This window comes from Onychomys torridus, chromosome 18, assembly GCF_903995425.1.
Source record: "Onychomys torridus chromosome 18, mOncTor1.1, whole genome shotgun sequence".
In the NCBI taxonomy this organism is placed as follows: domain Eukaryota; kingdom Metazoa; phylum Chordata; class Mammalia; order Rodentia; family Cricetidae; genus Onychomys; species Onychomys torridus.
In genome coordinates this window covers 15955627-15975910 of record NC_050460.1, presented here as the reverse complement: position 1 = coordinate 15975910, position 20284 = coordinate 15955627, and the positions used below count along the sequence as shown (strand labels likewise).

Genomic DNA, 20284 nt, shown 5'->3' with positions numbered 1-20284 from the left:
TCAAACTGGTGCCATTTCCACTATGTTTAGGTTAGGACCATGTAGGAAGCATCTGCCAGCTTGCAGCCGATGTTCACTTGTGCCTTTGGTAGAGACCCACAATGTTCTTAGTATTCTCTCTGAAATTGATTTGCTTGCTGGAGAAAGCCATGGATTTTAATGAGCTAGTGCAATTATAGGTCTTTCAAGGGTTTAATGTTATCTTTTCACAGCATCACACGGACATAGAATGTGAGGGCAGAGGCTGTTCCTAAATATAACCTGTAAATTCTCTCAACTACTATGCAATTGAGAGAGGAATGGAGGAGGAGCAGAGAAGCAAACATAGTCACAAGGTCAAAGTCAGTGGTTGGAAAGTGCTTAAAAATGTCATGTCAGTAGCTTTTGAAATGCTCATTATCTGAGCACAAAATGCATGGAAGATTCACAGTGTTGACCGTGATTGGCTTATTTGGGCACAGGTAGAAGTGGCCTCTGTTGGAGTTGGCACTGCTGACTGGTTTGACTCCTGGGAGCAGAAAGGGAATGAAGGGAGTTGGCAACAGAAGACCACTAAGTTAGAACTGCGGGCAGGAGCCAAGTACTACTTGGAAGCAGAGCAGCATGGGATAGCCCCCAGGAGGGGGATGGGAATTGGCATCCAGATCCACAACACCTGGCTGAATCCTGATGTGGTCAACACTTACCTTCTGGAGAAACACCAGATCCGAGCCCGAGCCCAGAGACTTCCAGAATTACAGGTCTGTGGGTCTTCTTAAACCCATGAAAGTGAGCCATGGGAAGAGGGAGTCTCTTCCTCAGTAGGAGTACAGCTGGCTGAGAGTAAGAAAACCTGAGGTGCACTGACAGTTTCTTCTGCCACAGATATAGGATATAGGGTCACAAATATGAAAATTCTTTTCTTTTCTTTATCTTTGAACAATATGTACTATTGTTTATGTGAATATGCACGTGGGTTCCAAGGCTTGTATGCGAAGTTCAGTGGACAGCGTGCAGGAGTTGGTTCTCTCCTTCTACCATGTGGGTCCCTGATATCCAATACAGCTGGTCAGGCTTAGTGCAAGCCCTTTAATTCACTGATCCAGCTTGCTGGCCCCATGAATATATTGTTTAATGAATTCTTATTATTGAGATTATCTTTCTTGCTGATTTATTTCTGAAATATTTGAAATCTAGGTAAGTCTTAAATTGTTTTTAGATTATTTTATGTGTGATTATCTTGCCTGAGTATATGTCTGTGCACCATATATGTGCCTGGTGCCAGTGGAGGCCAGAAGAGGGTGTGGGATTCCCCAGAACTGGAGCCTGGAGTTACACACAGTTGTGAACATGGGTGCTGGGGATTGAAACTAGGTCCTCTGGATGAGTAGTCAGTGCTCAACTTTCTAGCATCATGTCTTTTCTTTGTTGAGAACTTATTCTTCCAAGTACAATTAGGGTCATTTGAACACACACACACACACACACACACACACACAAACACACACACACACACACTTACAACACATGAAACACCATAGCTTTTTGACCCATTATGGGCTTATTTCCTTATGTGTTGTTTTTATGTCTCATCTGTCAAGGTGTGCTTTGAGTCTTTTGGTTGTACTCTGTGTCTTTGTTGAACAAATTCTGTATACTTTCTGGTGTTCCCTTTTCTATTCAGAGGTGATCAATGTGGACTCCACCTTCTACAACTTCTAGTTTAATAGTAACATGGGCATAAAGAACCATTGAGGAAAGTAAAACAGTGCAAGTGATTCCTGAGTCTTCCCTCAGGACAAAAGCATAACATGCCCAAGAGAGGACATCTGCTGGGGGCAGAGTAGAGATGGAATAAGCCCCCATGAGAGAGTGGGGTGCCATGTGCTGGCTGCTGCCTCTCAGGCCACTCCTTTGAGGCAGCATTTGGTCCAAAAATGAGGTGAGCAGAAGCCACCTTAACATCACATACTCTCAAAAGTGTGGTGTGCAGTAGTGATTTTTACTTCATGTACTCTTGGAAAAGCAACACAGATAAATAGGGAACCAGTTACTTATGTTATTGCAAGAAAAGTTTTATTTGATGGTGACACTGTCTTCCAGAGATTTCTAGATCATGCATATTTAGAAAACTGAAACTTTAATAAAATGGAAACATTATTCCAAGGAGCTGTGCTCTCTCCCTAGACAGATTCTGACTTCCTCACACCAGTGAATTTTGTCTCTCTCCACTTTTTAGATGTTGAATGTGTCAGCTAGAGGAAACTTTTTCCTGACTTGGGACAATGTCTCTAGTCATCCAGTCCCTGCCAACGCCACAGCTCAACAGGCGAGTGTCTCCTTCCAATAATGAAGGGAGCGTGGGAGTTTTAGGCCCGATGTTTGAATGACTGCATTTTTATTCATTTTAACAGATCCAAACCACCATTGAGGAGCTGCTTGTGGTTAAATGCAATCTGGAACCAGTTTCTGCTCACATTCTACTCCGGCTTGGATTTGAGCAAGGTGTCTCCTGGGTTGTTGTGGGCCTCTCTTTTATTACTGTCTTCCTTTTCTTTCTTACAACGTAGGAACAATCCCTGTTTCTTGACCAAAGTGCTAATAGAGTCAAATAAAAGCAGGACATTGGATCTAACCATGGGAGTAGCTCTGCATTCAGGAAGGAGATGGTTGGGATGCATGTCAATCAAAGAAGTATTCTTCTTGATAGTTCAGCAGATAGAAACACTGTTCAGAGAGTTTCCTCTAAACAGGGAGAAGAAACAGGGTGCATGGCAATGGTAATGTTTTAAAAAAAAAATCTCACTTAGTTCAAAATCAAAATTTGTATCAATGATTTTTGTGTGTGTGCTGATGGAGATCAAGCCTTAAGGCTTTGTAGATGTTCCACATGAGCTCTTCAATTGAGCCATACTAATACCCCTTTAATTAAAAAAAAAAAGTTTTGAGACAAGTTCTCACTAAGTTGTGGAGATCAGCCTTGAACTTGTGATCCTCTTGTGCCAGCTTTCCAAGTAGCTAGGACTGCAAGAGCGTGCACCACCACTTCTAGCTCATAGAAGAGAATTAGTATATAAGAGTATAGGCAAGAAACTATTTTTTTTAATTAATTTTTTGTTTTTACATCCCAACCATACTCCTTTCTCACTATTTCTCTTCAGATACAGGTGGGTCTCTCAGGAATATTAGCCAGCCAAGATATATCAAGGTGAAGAAATTCTTAAAATGTGCTAATGTGCTTTATTGTCCTCCTCAATCAATGGACAATGCATTCGGAAAACTATCCCTACAGTGAACTGAAGTTGTACTGAGGGGCTAGAGAAATGGTTAAGAGTATTTATTACTCATGCACAGAGCTCAGGCTCAGTTTGCAGCACCCATTCCAGTTTTAAGTAATCTGATAGTTCCCTTTGATGGACATCCATAGGCTCCTACATGCATATGGCACACTTCATACATAAAACAAACAAGCAAATAAATAAATATTTTTATTGACATTCCCTCTTTCTTGCTTTTATATAGTTTTTCCTATCTTGGTACACAGTAAAAATCGTATTATTATTATTATTCCATGTTCTATAGTATCCAGAAAGGATTTCTCATAGGCAGAACCTTCCAATTGTAGGGTGCCAGGCCTCTGGACTCTTCCCATCTCTCTCTAGGCTGAGGGGCCAATGTTACTGTTTATTTCCTATACACTTATTGTCTTGTCTCATGGCTATGCCTATATCCCTATTTATTTGAATTATATACAGGCCTAGAAGGTTTCAGCTCTGATGGGGTCCTCACCAGTTCAACTGAACCCTTCTGTGGCAGATTCAGCCTTGGTCAACTTCAACACCTTATCTTAAACCCCTCAGCTGCCAAAAGTGGCTATCAGCTGGATCAGTACCCATATGTGAGTATCCACTCTCATGCTTCTAGGCTTGACAGGTCTCGAGGAATTGACACTATTTTCTGGGTCTGAAGCTAAAATGGCAGAAGCAAAGGGAATGACTGATGTAATTTGCCCAGTGCATTTTGAGCTCAAGCTTGACATTTCTTAGCTGCTTCTCCAGCCCCCTCCCACCCCCATGCTTGTGCAATGCTACCTGAGAATGTTACTATTCACTAGAAGGTCTATGGACATTTTTAATTGTTTAGATATTTTCTTTGCTCTCTACACTTGAGAAATAGTGCAAATCTTGCAGACAGATTCTGGTTTTGAACACTGATTCTATATCCTTAATATAGTGTATTCTTATTTGGTATCCACAGCTGTGCATTGCATACAGAGGCCACATAAACAGGACTGTCCTGAAGATGACTGTTTCTTTCATATTTGGCTTCCAAAATATCACAAAGAACACCACTTGCGACTGGAGTCTTGAGGAACCTCACCCTGAGAGGTAGCTACGGTGGGAGGTGTGGGTGGATTCTCCCTGCTGGGGTGTGGATTGGATGTCTTGGAGACTGTGGGCCCCTCGAGAGACTGAGTATTCCATTAGGGCCTCAGAGACTAACTTGGGGCTTTGAATTTATTCGACCAGACAAAGCAGTTTGACTTAGGAGAAGCAGTTATGAATATGGGGGGACAGAACTTATAAGACATTCTTCAACATGACAGATGAGGAGAACTGAGGCCCTGAGAATCTGCACTTCACTGAAATGCATTCAGCACGTGGTTCTGTAATAAAATGAAGGCATCCTGATCCATTGATTTCGTTCTCTGTCTAGACATTTCTAATTGCTCTTGAAGTTGTTTTAAACTTCAACGAGTCAGTAATACAGGATTACCCGGGATGATCTGCACATAGTTAGAGCCTGGCATGTAATCTATTTAACAACTACATTGTCATTTGAAAGTGCTGTTGATGCCTAGTGTCGTGAACGAGTGACCAACTTGAAATGACTCACCAGTGGTGCAGATAGAAGTGGGCTGAGCCCAGGGTAGAGGGGGGCTGTCTGGAGGAGGCCTGGAGACCTTACCCAGAGGCCCCTCCCACTCTGCTTTGGCAGCTGGCGGTTCACTTGCGTGAACCTCTGGGACACGTGTGTGCGTCACTCTGAGGATCTCCAGTCTTCTCTGGCAAACACTGCATTGCTGGTTCATCGGATTGACATCCTTCCTGTGGCCCTGGAGGCAGGCCTGCTGTATCTGGATGAAATTATCCTTGCAGACACAAACATAACAGGTGATCGCCACATCTGTTGTTTTCTTGGTTCTGCCTGTGAAACAAATGTCTATCTTAAACACCCACACTAGGCATCGCTCTTCTCTTCCAAAGGAGAGAATGGGGGATTCTTCAACTTGTCTGCCATGGTTTGAAGGCAGATGGGGATTGGCCAAATGTGCCTTTACTTCTATATCTCTCCAGCTAGCTGCTCGCTCCCCCCCCCTCTCCTGTTTATCTCGCCATTTTATCTTACTTTTTGTGCTTGTACTACTAAGCCCCCACTTTACAATTTTCTGGCTCGGAAGATTTGTTCTTCTCATCTGTATAATGGGTGTAAAAAGAGCTGACATCAAGATCAATACAAAATTACTTTTTGTGTCTCTGACCCAGGAAGTACTTAAAAACATAAAATTGTGATTATTACTGCTGTGCCAGGGCCTCTCCCTCTTCTCCAGCTACAGTATCACTGTACACTGTCACACACAGTGCTAGAAGCAACACACAGTATCTGCTCTTATATACAGACTAAAGATTTGACTTATGAGTCTCCAGATAGACAGCAGGTACTTCGGGACCCACTTATCCTTTTTGGTCCTCCCAGACTCCTACCACGCAGTCAGAGTTCACTTCTGATTCACTTTCCCACAAAGTTTGCTTTGACCGACCTCTCTTGGGGACAGTGTCCTCACCTGGCTGTGCTGGCCTCTGGTCCTTAGGACACAGTGCTTGTCCTGATGAGTCCCACTGGGGTTGGTCGTGTACGAGCACCAATGGCCAAGGCTGATAGTGCAGGTTCTCTCCCGGCTCCAGCTTCTCAACTTTTGCTCCCTTTTCTATTCTGTCAAGGTTGTCTCTTATGACGTTGGGCTCAGTGCTTCTGTCTCTCATAGCTTTTCAATCTGTGGAGGGGAAGATGTCACAGCCACTTATTGTTTTATTTACAAAATGCACCACTTTTGAGACCTTCTAAAAATCTCAGACCCATGGGTAAGAGAGCTCGCACATGGCTCTGAGAGGACTATCATCTTTGGAAGCATATCATCTTGTTGAATTTAAACTTTATTTTGTTTATTATTTAGGGGTGTGTATGTGTATATGTGTGTGTGTGTGTGTGTGTGTGTGTGTGTGTGTGTGTGTGTATGAGTATATGTGTGTGTGTGTGTGCGTGTGTGTGTGCATGTGGGGGCCAGAGGACACCTGTGTTGAGTTGGTTCTCTCTTCCTTTAAATGTGTTCTGTGGTTTGAACTAAGGTCTCCATGTTTACATGGAAAGTGCCTTTACCTACCAAGTCATCTTGGGATCCCCTCCCTTAAAAAATTTTAAACATATCATCTTCGATGCTTATCAGAATTCCATCTTTTATTTGTTCTGTTGGTTTAAGTGTTCTTTGAATGTTTGGGTCACACCAAGACGCTGCTAATCATTCAGCCTTTGCTCTGGCACACCTGGAAAATGATGCTGTTCAGACACATGTTGAGATGATCAACTAAATTTGCTGATGTCTAAGACAACTGGCTGGGGGACTTCTGTAGTCTCAAGTATTGCCCAGATTTCCAGAGGCCCAAGGCAGCCAGTATTTCATACACTTAAACACATTGTTTGGGAAACTCTCGACTTGCTAACAGGTGCCATTTCATTTCTTCCTAACCCTGAAGCCAAGGACCCAATGCCCTTTCTCGGCACCCTCACCTTTTGACCACCAAAGCTCTGTAGATCTAGAAGCATCTGGGGGAGAAGTAAGGAGGACAATGAGGGGGGAGGGGCGGGGACTAGAATGAAGACTGGGATTGGTGAAGCTGTTTGCTTCCTTCTTTGCCAGTTTGCTCAGCTGGCATGGACTCCCCCACCCTGAGTTTTAGTTAATGGCAGTATGCACTGTGTAACTGAGCTCAGTCATGATTAACAGTGTTTGTCTGAGCAATATAATATGTGCTTACATTAGTCTGCTTAATAGTCTGTGGAAGTTCTTTGTGTCTACTGTGGTAGCTTCCATTATTTATTATTATCATTATTATTATTGTTTCCGTCATCGTCGTCGTCATCATCATCATCATCATCATCATCATCATCTTATATAGTTCTCAGAGCACCTGTGATGTCCTGCCACATCTAGTCTATGTATGAGGAAATCAGGCTAAGAGGGGTTATTCTCAAAGCCCTTCTCGCTGCCAGTGCATACAGCTGGGATGTGGGGGGTAGAATGGATCCCAAAGTTTCTCAACACTGCTTCCCCTGCAGAGCTCATAATCATATTGAGCACCTGCTCTGTGCCAGTGTTGCAGTAAAAACTAGGCATGCAGGACCAGGCACGGTGGCATATGCCTTTAAACTCAGCCCTGGAGAGGGTGAGACAGGCAGACCTGTACGAGTTCAAGGCTAACGTGAAGGTCTGCAGAGTGAGTTCCATTATATCCAGAGCTACACAGTGAGACCCTGTCTAACACAAACAATAAAAGAAGTAGTCATGAAACAACAAGACAAGGACATCATTGCCCTTGAATTCTCTGTAACCTGAACTGGAAGTACTGTTGAGGAAAAGCTGTCTTACCCAGGGTCATTGAAGTCAGCCGTCTTACTGAACTAGCTGCCACAAAGATTTCCACCAGGCTGAGTATCATGGAGCTTACGTTGATTAGCAAAGTCCAAGGGAAGTGGGGACCGGGATTTGGATTCGCACGTTTCTGCACACACATCACTTCACACCATGATAAACACTCAGGTAGCTCTAGTTATGAGAGCCCAGTACATCCCTCAGATACATGGCATTCCTAGGGATGATCATCTGTGTGTCATGAAGGTTTCCCGAGGCTGTGGGAGGGAAGGGGTAACCCACACAATAGGATGTTGGGGTGCTCCAAGAGGTGGTTGGCTGGTGGGGCCTTATTGACCTTTGCTGTGGAGCTATCTTCATGTCCGTACCCCACCACATTTTCCTCTCGGTAATAAGTTCAATGTAGTCCTCCCACGCCCTTCTCTCCCAGTGTCTCCGATATAGTAGTTGGGTGTGAATCTAGGCTTTATGTGTGCATGGAGAACTATGTGACTCACCATCTGCAGCTGGAACTTTCCACTTTACGAGCCTCTATCTTGAGCTATTTGGTACTAATTACATCACTGGTCTCCAGTTTCTCAAGCTGATTCTGGAACAGCCCGCCCAGGTGGGAACCTGGTGGAGTCAGTCTCTGTGGTCGGATTCCCTCCAGTCTACCGCATAGCCTTCTGGTTGGCGGGATGTGGCTTGGAGCTCCCACTCGTGGTTGCATGGTAAGGAGTGGTTGTCCTGCATGGGTCTCCGCAGTATCCACAGCTGGCTAAGGTGCACAGGGGTGCAGCTTTTTATTGGGGTGGGAAAACTCCGTCATACTCTTTAGAGCCACAGTCTTATCTCAAGGATGATACATCAGACTCGGATGGAGATCTGGTGTAAAGACAAATTGCCGGGAGCTGGTAGGTTTGGGGGTCTGAAAAATTTGCATTTTCGATGACCTAGTGGTGCTGATTCAGCCAGCACGGAGCTACATTTAGGAGCTTATGTCTATTGAATGTGTTTTTAGGTAGTTTGTTATGTTTCTCAGAGTAAACACTGTTTTCCATTTACTTCCCTAATGGCAGTCCCAGTACACTGATCTTGTTGGAATTCTTTCGGTTTAAGGAACAAAAAGAGGCACTTCTGAGAACTCACCAGCAGGTGGCGCTAGAGCACCACAAGTGTGGCTTCTTAGCCGTGACATCTCTAGCAGTCCTTTACAAAGCAGAAACTAAAGATTAGTCCCCTTGAAGTCCAGGGACCACATGTATGTTATTCTTTTAAATCACTTAAACTAGGCAGGATCAACAATGCTCTGCCTTGTGTGTGTACTGTACCTGTGCGTGTGTGTGTGTGTGTGTGTGTGTGTGTGTGTGTGTGTGTGTATGTATATATGATATACACACACATGCAAAATAGTGCCCTATTGGCTGGCTCTTAACCATTAAGTATGAGATGATAAAATCTAGTCTGAGTTACTGTGTACAGGTTACACTCAGAGTATTCCTGATGACTTTCCTCTCTGAGTTTACCTCAAGCCTCTGCACTCTGCTTGAAGCCTGTGACCATGATGGGAAAGAGGACAATCTGTCTATAGCACACCTCTCAAAGAACACCAATCCCATTCATGATCTAAAGACCTCCTCAAAGGTCTAACATCCTAAAGCCATGTTCCCGGGGTCTGGGATTTCAATGTGTGACTCTTGTGTTTGTGAGGGGACACAACTAGTCAGCTCTGGGCAGCAAATGGACAGTTTTGCACCCAGTTCATGCTGCAGCTATTTGTTTATCAAAAGCAGTGCTGCACTGGCACAGTGTTTGTAAACAGACGTTAGTGAGGTGGAGTAGATGCTTCATCAGGGGTCCTGGGGGAACACTGATGGACCAGAGCACATTGACTCTGAGTATGCAAATGAGGCTCTGGCAAGCCATGTCCTTTATGAACCAGAAATGGGGGTGGCAGGTGTGTGGAAGAATTGCCTGTTGCTCTGGATCCCTGTGTTCATAGGATCAATGCTGGTGGCACGTTCTTAAAGAACCTGCTATGTGTAGCACACTGCTCCTGCTGTGGTGGGAAAAGACCATTCAATATTTGGGAGTTCGAAACCAAAGCCCAGAATCATGGGAGTGAGGCAGTCTTTGTAAAGAGCTGGGTTTGGTCGGCACCACACATCCTAATGGCTGTTGTGGCTAATACTTGTTTTTGAATTGCCGCAGCTACGTGCCTGCTGAGGGGACAGGTGAAGGATCAGAACTGATTGAGGTGTCCGCACAGCGACTCCAGAGGACAAGCCCACCTTTGGGAGGACACTTCTTCCTCCAGCTCTCTGACACAGTGACACTCGGTAAAGAGGCAACCAGAGGACAATGCTTCTCATGTCTATACTGGGGTACACAAGGGAAAAAAACAGCTTGTGAGCTCCCCAGTTAGGGTGATGGGTTCAAAACAGCTATTTTGAGATGAAAGACCTTGGAAGGGATAGACTGTACAATCCCAACCTTTTAATTTTATAGATGAGGACAGTGAGTGAATTGGCCATTGTAATGAATTATCACAAACTTGGAGACCTAGGGCTGCAGAAGTTTATTCTTAGTTTTGGAGTTCAAAGCCCCTCATGAAGGTGTGAGTACGGTCCCAACTGTCCCTGCTCTAGGGGATGATGGCTTGGCTACCTCTTTCAGCCCCAGTGGGTGTTGCTATTCCTTAGCTGAAGCTGCATTGCTTTAACCTGTGGGCATGGCTTCCTGTGTCTCAACACTTCCTCTGCCTTGGTCTTACGGATATAAGATTTTATTGCACACTTCATGATAAACTCCTCCTCTCAAATCCTTAACTTGACCATGTTTTCTGCCACATGAGATAATGTTTAGTCTAAGGATTAGGACACTGTCACATCTCTTTTTTGCTGTGGGGGTTGGAATTTAGCCAGCCACACGGAAGCTTCCCTGAAGTTCTTACAAATAATTCATGATGGGGGTCTAGATGTGAACCTGGATATTTTAGGTTCGAAACCATCTTCTCTCTGGAATTCCCTAGCCAATGCCCACTGCACTCAGACTTAAATCTAGTGGTTATCATTGTGCCATTGAATTTGAGATTATGGACACAATTTGGCACAGTGTTTTAAGAGCTTCAATAATATGCACTTTGACAAAAAACAATATGAGAAGAGATAATGATATTGCTCAAGAATATTATTGATAAATACTGGCAGAAATGTGAGACTTCATAAGGGAGCACAGAGGCAATCAGGAAAGCTGTATGGGTAGGTGGTACATACTCCCCAAATCTTTTTCTCATGAGAAAGGATCTCCCTGGGCGGGAGGCACACAGGGGTGTTTTGACTATAATGGGACAATGTAGGTAAAGCTTAAGGCACATGGGCCAGTGTCCACAATGCTTCTGTTTCTATGATATGAACCACCAGGCTATACTTCTTACAAATGAGAGATTCTCTGCAGAGATGCCTTTCTCCTCTCAGACTACAACATGGATGCTTGTCATGTTGCTCCCGCAGAGCCACTGAGGAGAGCCAGTCTTAGCCTAACTCTGCTGAATGAGTACAGACCCCAGACTATGTGCAAATGCTTTTTAATGATGGAACGGTTGTTGGTCTTGTGGAAACACAGTGGTACTTTATTAACCCTTCAGGGCAGTGTGGCACTCAAGAGAAAGGCTCTTGAGCAGGTGAAAATCAACCTGAATTTTAATCTAAACCTGCCTCACTGGTTTGGCAAGCTTTGGAATATCATTAGGGTTCATTTTCTTCAACCCTCAGGTGGGCATAGAGGTGCCCCAATGGCCCACCTCACAGTCCTGTTGGGACTAGCTAATGAAATGGAAACTTTTGGTAAAGTATGAAGCACAGAGATTTGTTATTTCTCTGTGGGGATGCGGAACGGGAAAGCAGGTGGTTAGGCTTAAGAGGAGATTCTAATAGAGAAAGCCAAGCGAAGTGCCAACATTCCTCAGCTGTATTGGCCACGTTTTTATGGGTGTCAGCTGCTGTGTGCCTCCTATACTCCCTGTGAGAAGTAGCCAAGTTTTCTCTGTTCACAGAACTAGCTAAAATTTTCCAAGGAAAAGCCAACGTTTAATTAGACATTCAGCCATTTCAAAGATGTCTGGAGCCTGTGTGTTGAGTGGATAGTTGAGGCAGTTTTGCCTGACATAGCATGCCCCCTGTGTGCCAGGTAATATAACATTGAAGGAAGTGTCTCAGTGTAAGAAGTGGTCATTTACTTCTGGGGATAAACGTGATGTTACATAGGGTAAAGGTTCTCTTGTGTTACTTTTTGATTTTGAAAGTCTCCTGCAAGTTTAGTGTGAGACTGGTATTTATTTACTTCTATCCTGGATGCTGACACCCACAACGTGTATTCATTAGTATTCTGTTTTCTGCATCAAACTCTTGCCTCACAGATGTTCCGGTGCACATGTCTTCCAGACAGCTTCATAAGCTATTGCAGGACAATGCTGAGGAGTCCACATCTGGATACCTCAATGTCAGTGACTTCACTGTGACAAAGGAGATAAACTCCTGCTATGAACATGTGTGGACTCTTTCTTGGACTTCTCAGACTGGGGATTTGCCCAATTTTATCAGTGTAGGTATAACCAACCTTTTTTTTTTTTTTTTTTTTTTTGTGTGTGTGTGTGTGTGTGTGTGTGTGTGTGTGTGTGTATGTGATAGATTTGGTTTCCTGGAGAAATTTTGTAAGAAAAAGACATACAGAATTACATGAATAAAAATGGACATTACTGTTATTTGTGGGTGTATTCTAGCAAAGAGGTTCCATATCTTTCTTCAGAAGGTTTCAACATGAATTTTACATCTCAGGTCTCATCTTATGAAACCCAGTGCCTCCTTTCCTAATTCAATGCGGGGAGGGGAGCTTGTTGGTCAGTGTCCGCCACATACCTTTCCACATCTGTTATCAGATAATTTAAACAGATGTGATCGACTTGGATCATCATGAGGCAGATGGTATGGCAGAGGGGAATTTAGAAAAGGGTTTGCTGTCTTTGGATAATGACAAAAGCAGATGCTCTTGCATATTTAACGTCTTAAAAAATAATCGAATGATCATCTAGCACTTGCTTATTATAAAATAAAGCCCAAGATGAAATTTTATCCAAGCTTCATGACGCTATGAGATAAGTGGTTTCTCAAGTAAAATCCTGGAGTGAAATGGAAGAAGAATGATAATATTTGCTCTGCTTTTTAAAGCGAGTTTTCCTTATGTTTTATTTTTAATATTTTAGATTACAAATTAATAAAAGAGAGAAGCACAAGGAAGCAAAGTATCTCAAAACTTAACAGGATTATTACTTGTGTGTGTGCCTCTTTTGACAGACTCCTCTCATAAACATCCCTCTGTTTTACTGCATCTTTTATTAGCTACCTTTTAATCTATTTATTTTTAACCATTAGGTTTCTAGACTAAAATTCTTTGTCAAATCAAGCTATGATATTATTTCAAACAGAATGTGGAACAGAAACTCATTTGTGTCCCTCAAGGTAAGATTTCTTTTCCATGACAGAATTGATCAGAAATATCACTATCTCAGGTCTCAGATCAAAACCTTACTGGGGTGAATGCTGCAGTAATTGCTCGTGTGGTATATGATGGTGGAGTTTTCCTTGGACCCATCTTTGGAGACATGTTGGCTACTGCCAACCAGCAAACTCAGGTGAGAGTGCTGGGTCACCAGCTCCAAGCATATTTCAAGTTCCTCACTTGCTTACACCGAGGGCCAATTGGCTCAACTTCTGTGGCTCATTTCTTCATTTGGTTTGCTTCCACAGGCTTTCCAAAGTACTGTGAAAATGTAATTGCTTTCTAAGCACCAAGTTCTTTATAAATATTGATGCTATTATTATGGTACAAAAGTTAGAGGACTCATAAAGCAAAATACATATAACCAATTACTAAGTATCCAAGCTGAGAATGGTTAAATATGATGATCATTTTTCTAAGTTTACTTACTTACTATTATTATTTTTATTGGTGCGTGTATACATATGTGTGATATGTGTGTTGGGTAGGGTGAGAGAGTATGTGACTTGGTGTACATGTGGAGGCCAGAGGACAACTAACTATATGGAGTTGGTTCTTTCATTTTATGTGGGTTCCAGGGATTGAACTCAGGTCATCAGGATTGGGTGGCAAGTGACTTTACACACTGAACTATCTTGCCGGTCCTGATTATCATTATTTTTGTCTTTTGAGAACAAATAGAGTTGAAAGGGTCTTTGTCACCCATGCCATGTCACCTTTCCTCTTACAGAACTATTATATAATGTGAGTGTGTATTTAACCCATTTAAAGAATCCTATAGAATCAATCAAGTTGTACCTTTTACCTTCCCTATTTCTAAAGAGTGTTTGAATTATCATTCAAAGTGAGTTAGCATTCATTTGGTTTTACTGTAAAGGAGAGATACAGAGTCTGAACTTATCCTCTAGGACAAAGACACCTTCAACCCAAATGTGTAACTACACTTTTCTCTGCTGTGAAGGCAAGAGGACCGTGCCTAATAGTTTGTACTAGTGGGGAAAAAAGATAGTTTTCATGAAGTGTGGGCCCAGTTATAAAAAGTCCTTTTATATTCCAAGTTTATGAAATTTACTTCCAGATGACAGGAGGACATGCTTAAAAAGACAATTTATCATATTCAGTCATGTACAGTATAGGTGTCCAGAAGACTCACAGAGCCCAGGAGTTCAAGGTTAGATGAGAATTACAGAAAGGACTTCATTTTAGAAAGCCATATATTAACTGTATTTATTTGCACAAATGGATCTCAGCATTTCCACGACTTTGAGAAAATTTAATGTTTTGAACCATTAGTTTTTTTTTTTTGTATAGGAACTTTCACTGATAAAATAGAAAAAAAGGAAATGAGAATATATGAATCATAAAGACATTCTAATTTAGGAATTGCGCACAAATGCTTTATAACTGCCCTTGTGTTCATGAAGTCCATACATTTGCTTTTAATTCTCTCACCTCCCTCCCCCAGGTGGCTGTACAAGTGAATGATGTACCAGCCTCCTGTTCAGGCTCCTGTTCTTTCCAATACCTGCAAGAGTCAACTCCGAGTGTGGATGATGTGCAGTATTCCTCCGGTATGCTTTAGATGTGACTCTTAGACTTAGTGACTTTATTAGAGGCTCTGGTAAAAGCATCAGCATTCTCCATAGATATGGATGCAATGGAAGGCACATTTTTGGTCCATTAAGGGGTATATTCTTATTTAAATATGTGTGTGGAGTTATTATGAGTCCTTTGAATCAAACTTCCTTTACATTATAATTGACTGATTTATTTTTATTAAGTTATGGCATTTCATTGCTAGTTTGAGGAAGCTGAAGGTGGGGACTTCATACCAGAATGATAAACACAGTTGTCTGAGTTATTAGTAGACTCCTTCAGTTTTGGGAGAGGAAGCTGAAAGAGAACAGCCTTTGATGTTGGAGTGAGATCTCTGAAACAGAGTGTCAGCACTGATTTGAGCTTTGAATTTCCTTCCACCTACCCTTTTAGGTTGTGACGTCAACCTACTGGTTTATTTTACTGGAACTGGTTTCCCTGGAGATTCCCAGTTCTTACAGGTTACAGTGAACAAAACAAATTGTGAAGTTATTTTCTCAAATGAAACAAACGTGGTCTGTGAGATGGACCTGTTACCAGTTGGAATGCATCGGATTTTGATGATAGTGAGTCCTTCAGGCCTTGCTGTTAATGCCAGTGGAGAAGGCCTCTTCCTGTATGTGGAACCCAGGCTTGATGCTGTGGAGCCTACTACAGCTGCAGAGATAGGTAATGTGGGTGTGGCTCCACTGTGTACCTGCTTTCTGAAGCTAGAGTTCTTGGTCATGCAGAAATCTAGGTCCGTAGCCTCATATGTCTTATGATTTTCATCTTTTTGTTTCCTAGACATTTCTTCAAATTAAGAACATTTTTAAGCTCTGAGATGGACTTGCTTGGCACATTAAGACTAGAATTAGCTGGTAATGTGACATATAATCAGACAATGGAGTCAACTTGGATGGTCATTCACCTGAAAAACTCTAAGATGCTAAATGAAACAATAAGATGCTAGTTCTATGGAAAGGCGACTTGCCTGAGACCTCACAGGGGTGGGGGTGGAGCTAAAATACAAAACAAAGTGCTCTGTGTCAGAGCTCAGAGGATCTCTGTGCTCGGCTGCCTTGCCTTTAGAATGGCCTGATTTTGCCTCGTTTGTAGCTTACCTAGCTTTCTTCAAGAACAAATGGGTCAACAGATTGCAACACTCCTTTAAAAGTAACAGTGTTTGGCAAGTATGCCCACCCACTAGAAACTTTTCAGAGTTTTTATTTCCCCAGACTTCTTGGAAACTTGGCCAGTATGCAAGGCCAACTACTGTTTGCATAGTTCGAGTCCGAGACTAGTAAGTCTTGTCAATATCAGAAGGATGGATTAGATCTTAGATCCATGGGAAAGTAGAGATCTTTCCAAATCTTGTTACTTTCTAAAGAACTCTACTAGTTGAGAAAAACTCCAGCTGGACTATAACAGTTTTGGAAATACCCAGGCTCATGTTTGCTAATATATCAACTTTGTAGAATACAATACCCAGTTACCTTTCTTAATGATTTATACATTTGTCATTGTTGATTCTGGTGGCCAGAAGCCTGTAGCTCAGAAAACAGTTTAAAGTGGTATGCTCTAGACAGGGTCATTGTTCAAAGGACAAGTTTGATTCTGATTCTGTTTTGCCTTGGGTGAATGAATCAGCAGGCCCACCCCTTTTCCTATCCACACAGAATAGCAAACTCTTTTTAGTGTTGTCAGGAGGAAGCAAGGAAACATATTTTGCTCAGTGTGAAAGACCATATTCTTCATTATCCCATGATTTATTGGCTTGAGTTTTGGGCTTATTGCAGCCTTCTGACTAGATTTATTAGAGGTTTGATCTTACAGAAGTTACTTTCCCAGCTCAGGCCACACTGCTAGATGGTAGACATCTTTCAGGCAAACAGGTGACTCAGTCAGCTGCATGCCCTACATAGAGTGATTTGCATAGGTAGGTGACTCACACTGCTCAGTTTGTCTGGGATTGGCAGTGCTCTCAGAATGCAAGACTTATATGGTGTTAAAACTGGAATTAAGAACTCTCAGTGTAAAAAATCAGTCCCAGGAGAATTGGAATGTTATAAACACCCCTGTCAGGAAATGTATAATCAATAAACAGTGAAGAGACTTGAAGGGCTTAGAGAATCATCCATCCTCCTCCCACATTTTAGCAAAAGGTGTGAAACACTGAGAAGGGATACTTTCAGATGCATATGAAGTAACTTTTATTAAGACTGGGGGGTGGGATCTGGGAGATGCTCTTTTCTTTGTTATTGCATTTAGACTTTTCCAGTGAGCCCATCTCCTTCCCTGTCACCAGTACAACAGTGTCCATCAATGTTCATTGTACCCTGTATACAGCACCATGTTGGATGCTGATGACCTTAATACTTCAAGAGTGGCCCTAGGCAAGTAGTACCTATATCACTTGGGAGCTTGTTAGAAGTGCAGTCTTCTGGACCTTCTGAGTCAATCTGTATTTTAACAGACTCCTCAAACTCCCTATTTATAGTATAATGTGTGAAACCCTGCTTTGGGAATTTAAAGAGAACCAGGCAAGGCCTGTCAGAAAAGGAAATTTAAATAAGAGCAGAGTACAAAATGAATAAATATAAAATGAGATCTGTAATACTCAAAGTCACCACTTATCCCTTTCCTTAAGTATCTTCAAAAGAAATTTTTGAGGACAATCTTGGCTTTTCGTACAGACTGTTAATTCACTTTTGGACTAAGACAGAGTTGCCTTCTTAGGCAGTGTGCCCTGTGAAGCACACATTTTCAAATGGGAATGGTAAAATCTTACCACCTCTATAATTTCTCACAACTACCATTGACAAAATCATGATAAAGAGAATTTATTTAGCTCTCATTATGTATCACAAGCTCAATGCTGTGATATGGTAAATAAAAATAAAGTTATACTCGTGGATAAGTAGTGGTAAGGATGTAGAGCAAAAATAATCTGGGGAGGGCATGAAGAGGGGAGGAGGACCTTATTGGGCTAGGGTGCTCCTTAGCATTTATTGGAGGAATGACATAAAGGCATTGGAGAATAGAGGCCAGGATGGAATTAAGGAGCAAGCCTAAGGGAGATCTTATGGAAAAGAACATGAGGCAGAAGAATATCATGGCATCTTGAATTAGAATTAGCTTGGCTTGTTCTGTAACACCCAGGACACTGCTGTGGCTGGAGGGAATCTCTGTACATTTGATTTGCATCTAACTCATAGTCAAAGACATTGAATATATTTTTCACATGCTTATTGACTATTTCTATTTCTTTATTTGAAAATTGTCTGTTAGTTCATGTACCCATTTAATGTTTGCATTATTTGTTCTTTCTGTGGCCATTTTTTTGAGTTCTTTATATATTCTGGGTATTATTCCCTTGTCCATTTTGTAGCCTGTCTTTTGATTGTTTTCCCTTTTGCTGTGGAGTTTTTTAAATTTGATGCAGTCCTTTCTCTATTTTCACTATGGTTTCCTGAGCTTTTGGAATTCTACTTAGAAAGCCATGGCTGTGCTTATAGTTCTTGTCATTGTCTTTTATTTTTGAGATTATAATGTAATCACATCTTTCCTTCTTCCCTTTCCTCCCTCTAAATCCTCCTATATACTCTTCCCTGCCTCTTCCAAATTCATGGGCTCTTTTTTTCATTAATTGCTGTTAAATGCTTATATTTTGAAGTGTTTTCTTTAGTAGTTTCACAGTGTTAGGTTTTACATTAATGTCTTTATTTATTTTAAATTGGCTTTGTACCAGGTGAGACATAGGGATAGACATCATTAATGGTGGGGGTAGAGTAAATTAAAAAGAGGCTATTTTCTTGGGTGGGGGATGGTAAGTGTATAGGACAAATACAAAGATAGGAGGTTCATGAAGAGGAATGGAGGGGTTCAGTCTTATATATTTGAATAAATGTTTTTTCTAACACCACTTATTTAGATTTTTCCCCAATATATGTTATTAGCATCTTTGTCGAGAATCAGATGACTGTAGCTGTGTGGGTTTACTTTTGGGTTCTCTATTCTCTACTGGTCTACTTGTCTGCTTTTCTGTCAGTACCATGATGTTCTTACTATGGCAACATCACAGTTACCGTTTTATGTATGTGGGAAAACATTAGTAGCATAATTAATTAGAAGTGGAATTTCTGGGTCATGGATTAAATATACTTAAGATTTTGATAAATAGGACTGGAGAGATTTCTCAGTGGTTAAAGTGCTTGCTACATAGACTTTGGATCCCAGAAAGCCCATGTAAATATCAGACAAGCACGTGTCCTGTCTATAATTACAACTAGAAGTCAGAGACTGGATTCCTAGAGCAAGCTGGCTAATGAAGCTGTCTATATCAATGAGCTCTACATTCGACTAGAAGACCTTACTTCAGTGAATAAGGTGAAAGAGCTGTGGAGGAGGAAGCCTGACATCAACCTCTGGACTCCACATGCCTGTGAACATATAAGTCTGTGTATACACATGCATGAACATTTATATCCATACATGTAAAAACCTCATATAGACACATGCACACCACACACACATACATGAGAAATTGGAATAAAAATATAATGCTGATAAGTAAGTATAGATATATTCTCTTTAAAGTTTGCATAATTTTTTACATGCAGGTATGAATATCTATTGCCTACATCTTACTAATACATTTTTGCAACTTTTTGATGTTTAACATCTTAGAGCTGAAAAATATTTCAGTGTAGTTTTAAGTCATACTTCTTTTAAGAGATATTGAATTTCCATGGCTTGGGAGGAATTATAGTTTCCTTTCTAGGAAGTTTGTTCATCTAAATCTTTCTTTCCAAATTTGATTATTGTTCTTTCTTATTGATTTTAAGAACTTAAAAAATGTAATGTTTTTATCTGTTTTTTACAATTCATAAATGCTATTATGTTTATGTTTTATTTTTGGCCTTTATAGCTTTAGAGAATGTAAAACACTCAGAGTAGGCTTCTCTGAAATAAAATTCTATGTTTCCTCCTAGTCTATTCCCACTTAATCTCTTTATGTCCAAATACTTTATTTAAAATTGGCTCTGGGTGAAGGATGGGAGCCAAAAATTCAGCTTTTATCTTTTCTCACGTTATTCACTTATTCACTCAATAATCTATCTGTGCGTTAGTATGAAGCCACGTACTTATCTGTCCTGTGGACTCCCTTGTGCGGGCAACCTCCCAGGCTGCCCCCTCTGCCTACCCTGTCTGAGCGTGTGACATTGTCACGTTTTTACTCCATTTGATTCTAAAAAGTTTTTGGAGTGTCTCAGAACACCTCTTTACTCTCATTTCTGAATTATTATTTTATGGTTACTTTTGTTTACTGAACTTTACAATCATCTTGTCTAATTTATGAAAAAAAAATCCACCATGTTTTATTGGAATCCTATCTATGTTTTTATGTTTAATTCAGAGAAATTATGATACTTATTTTTTTAACCTGTTTATGTTAATTTTTTCAGTTTTCATCTAATTCAT

General features: G+C 41.3%; 1 protein-coding gene across 1 annotated transcript in view; it reads left to right on the top strand.

Moving 5' to 3' along the window:
* The window catches only part of Pkhd1 (PKHD1 ciliary IPT domain containing fibrocystin/polyductin), a 458933-nt gene that overhangs the window by 33926 nt on the left and 404723 nt on the right, over positions 1 to 20284 (top strand). The window contains exons 15-26 of the mRNA XM_036168402.1: positions 462 to 740; positions 2219 to 2308; positions 2394 to 2484; positions 3735 to 3877; positions 4237 to 4367; positions 4978 to 5153; positions 8262 to 8400; positions 9881 to 10008; positions 12087 to 12271; positions 13236 to 13358; positions 14691 to 14796; positions 15215 to 15490. Of these exons, the coding sequence (XP_036024295.1) occupies positions 462 to 740; positions 2219 to 2308; positions 2394 to 2484; positions 3735 to 3877; positions 4237 to 4367; positions 4978 to 5153; positions 8262 to 8400; positions 9881 to 10008; positions 12087 to 12271; positions 13236 to 13358; positions 14691 to 14796; positions 15215 to 15490 (1867 nt within the window). The remainder of the gene's footprint in view (positions 1 to 461; positions 741 to 2218; positions 2309 to 2393; positions 2485 to 3734; positions 3878 to 4236; positions 4368 to 4977; positions 5154 to 8261; positions 8401 to 9880; positions 10009 to 12086; positions 12272 to 13235; positions 13359 to 14690; positions 14797 to 15214; positions 15491 to 20284) is intronic.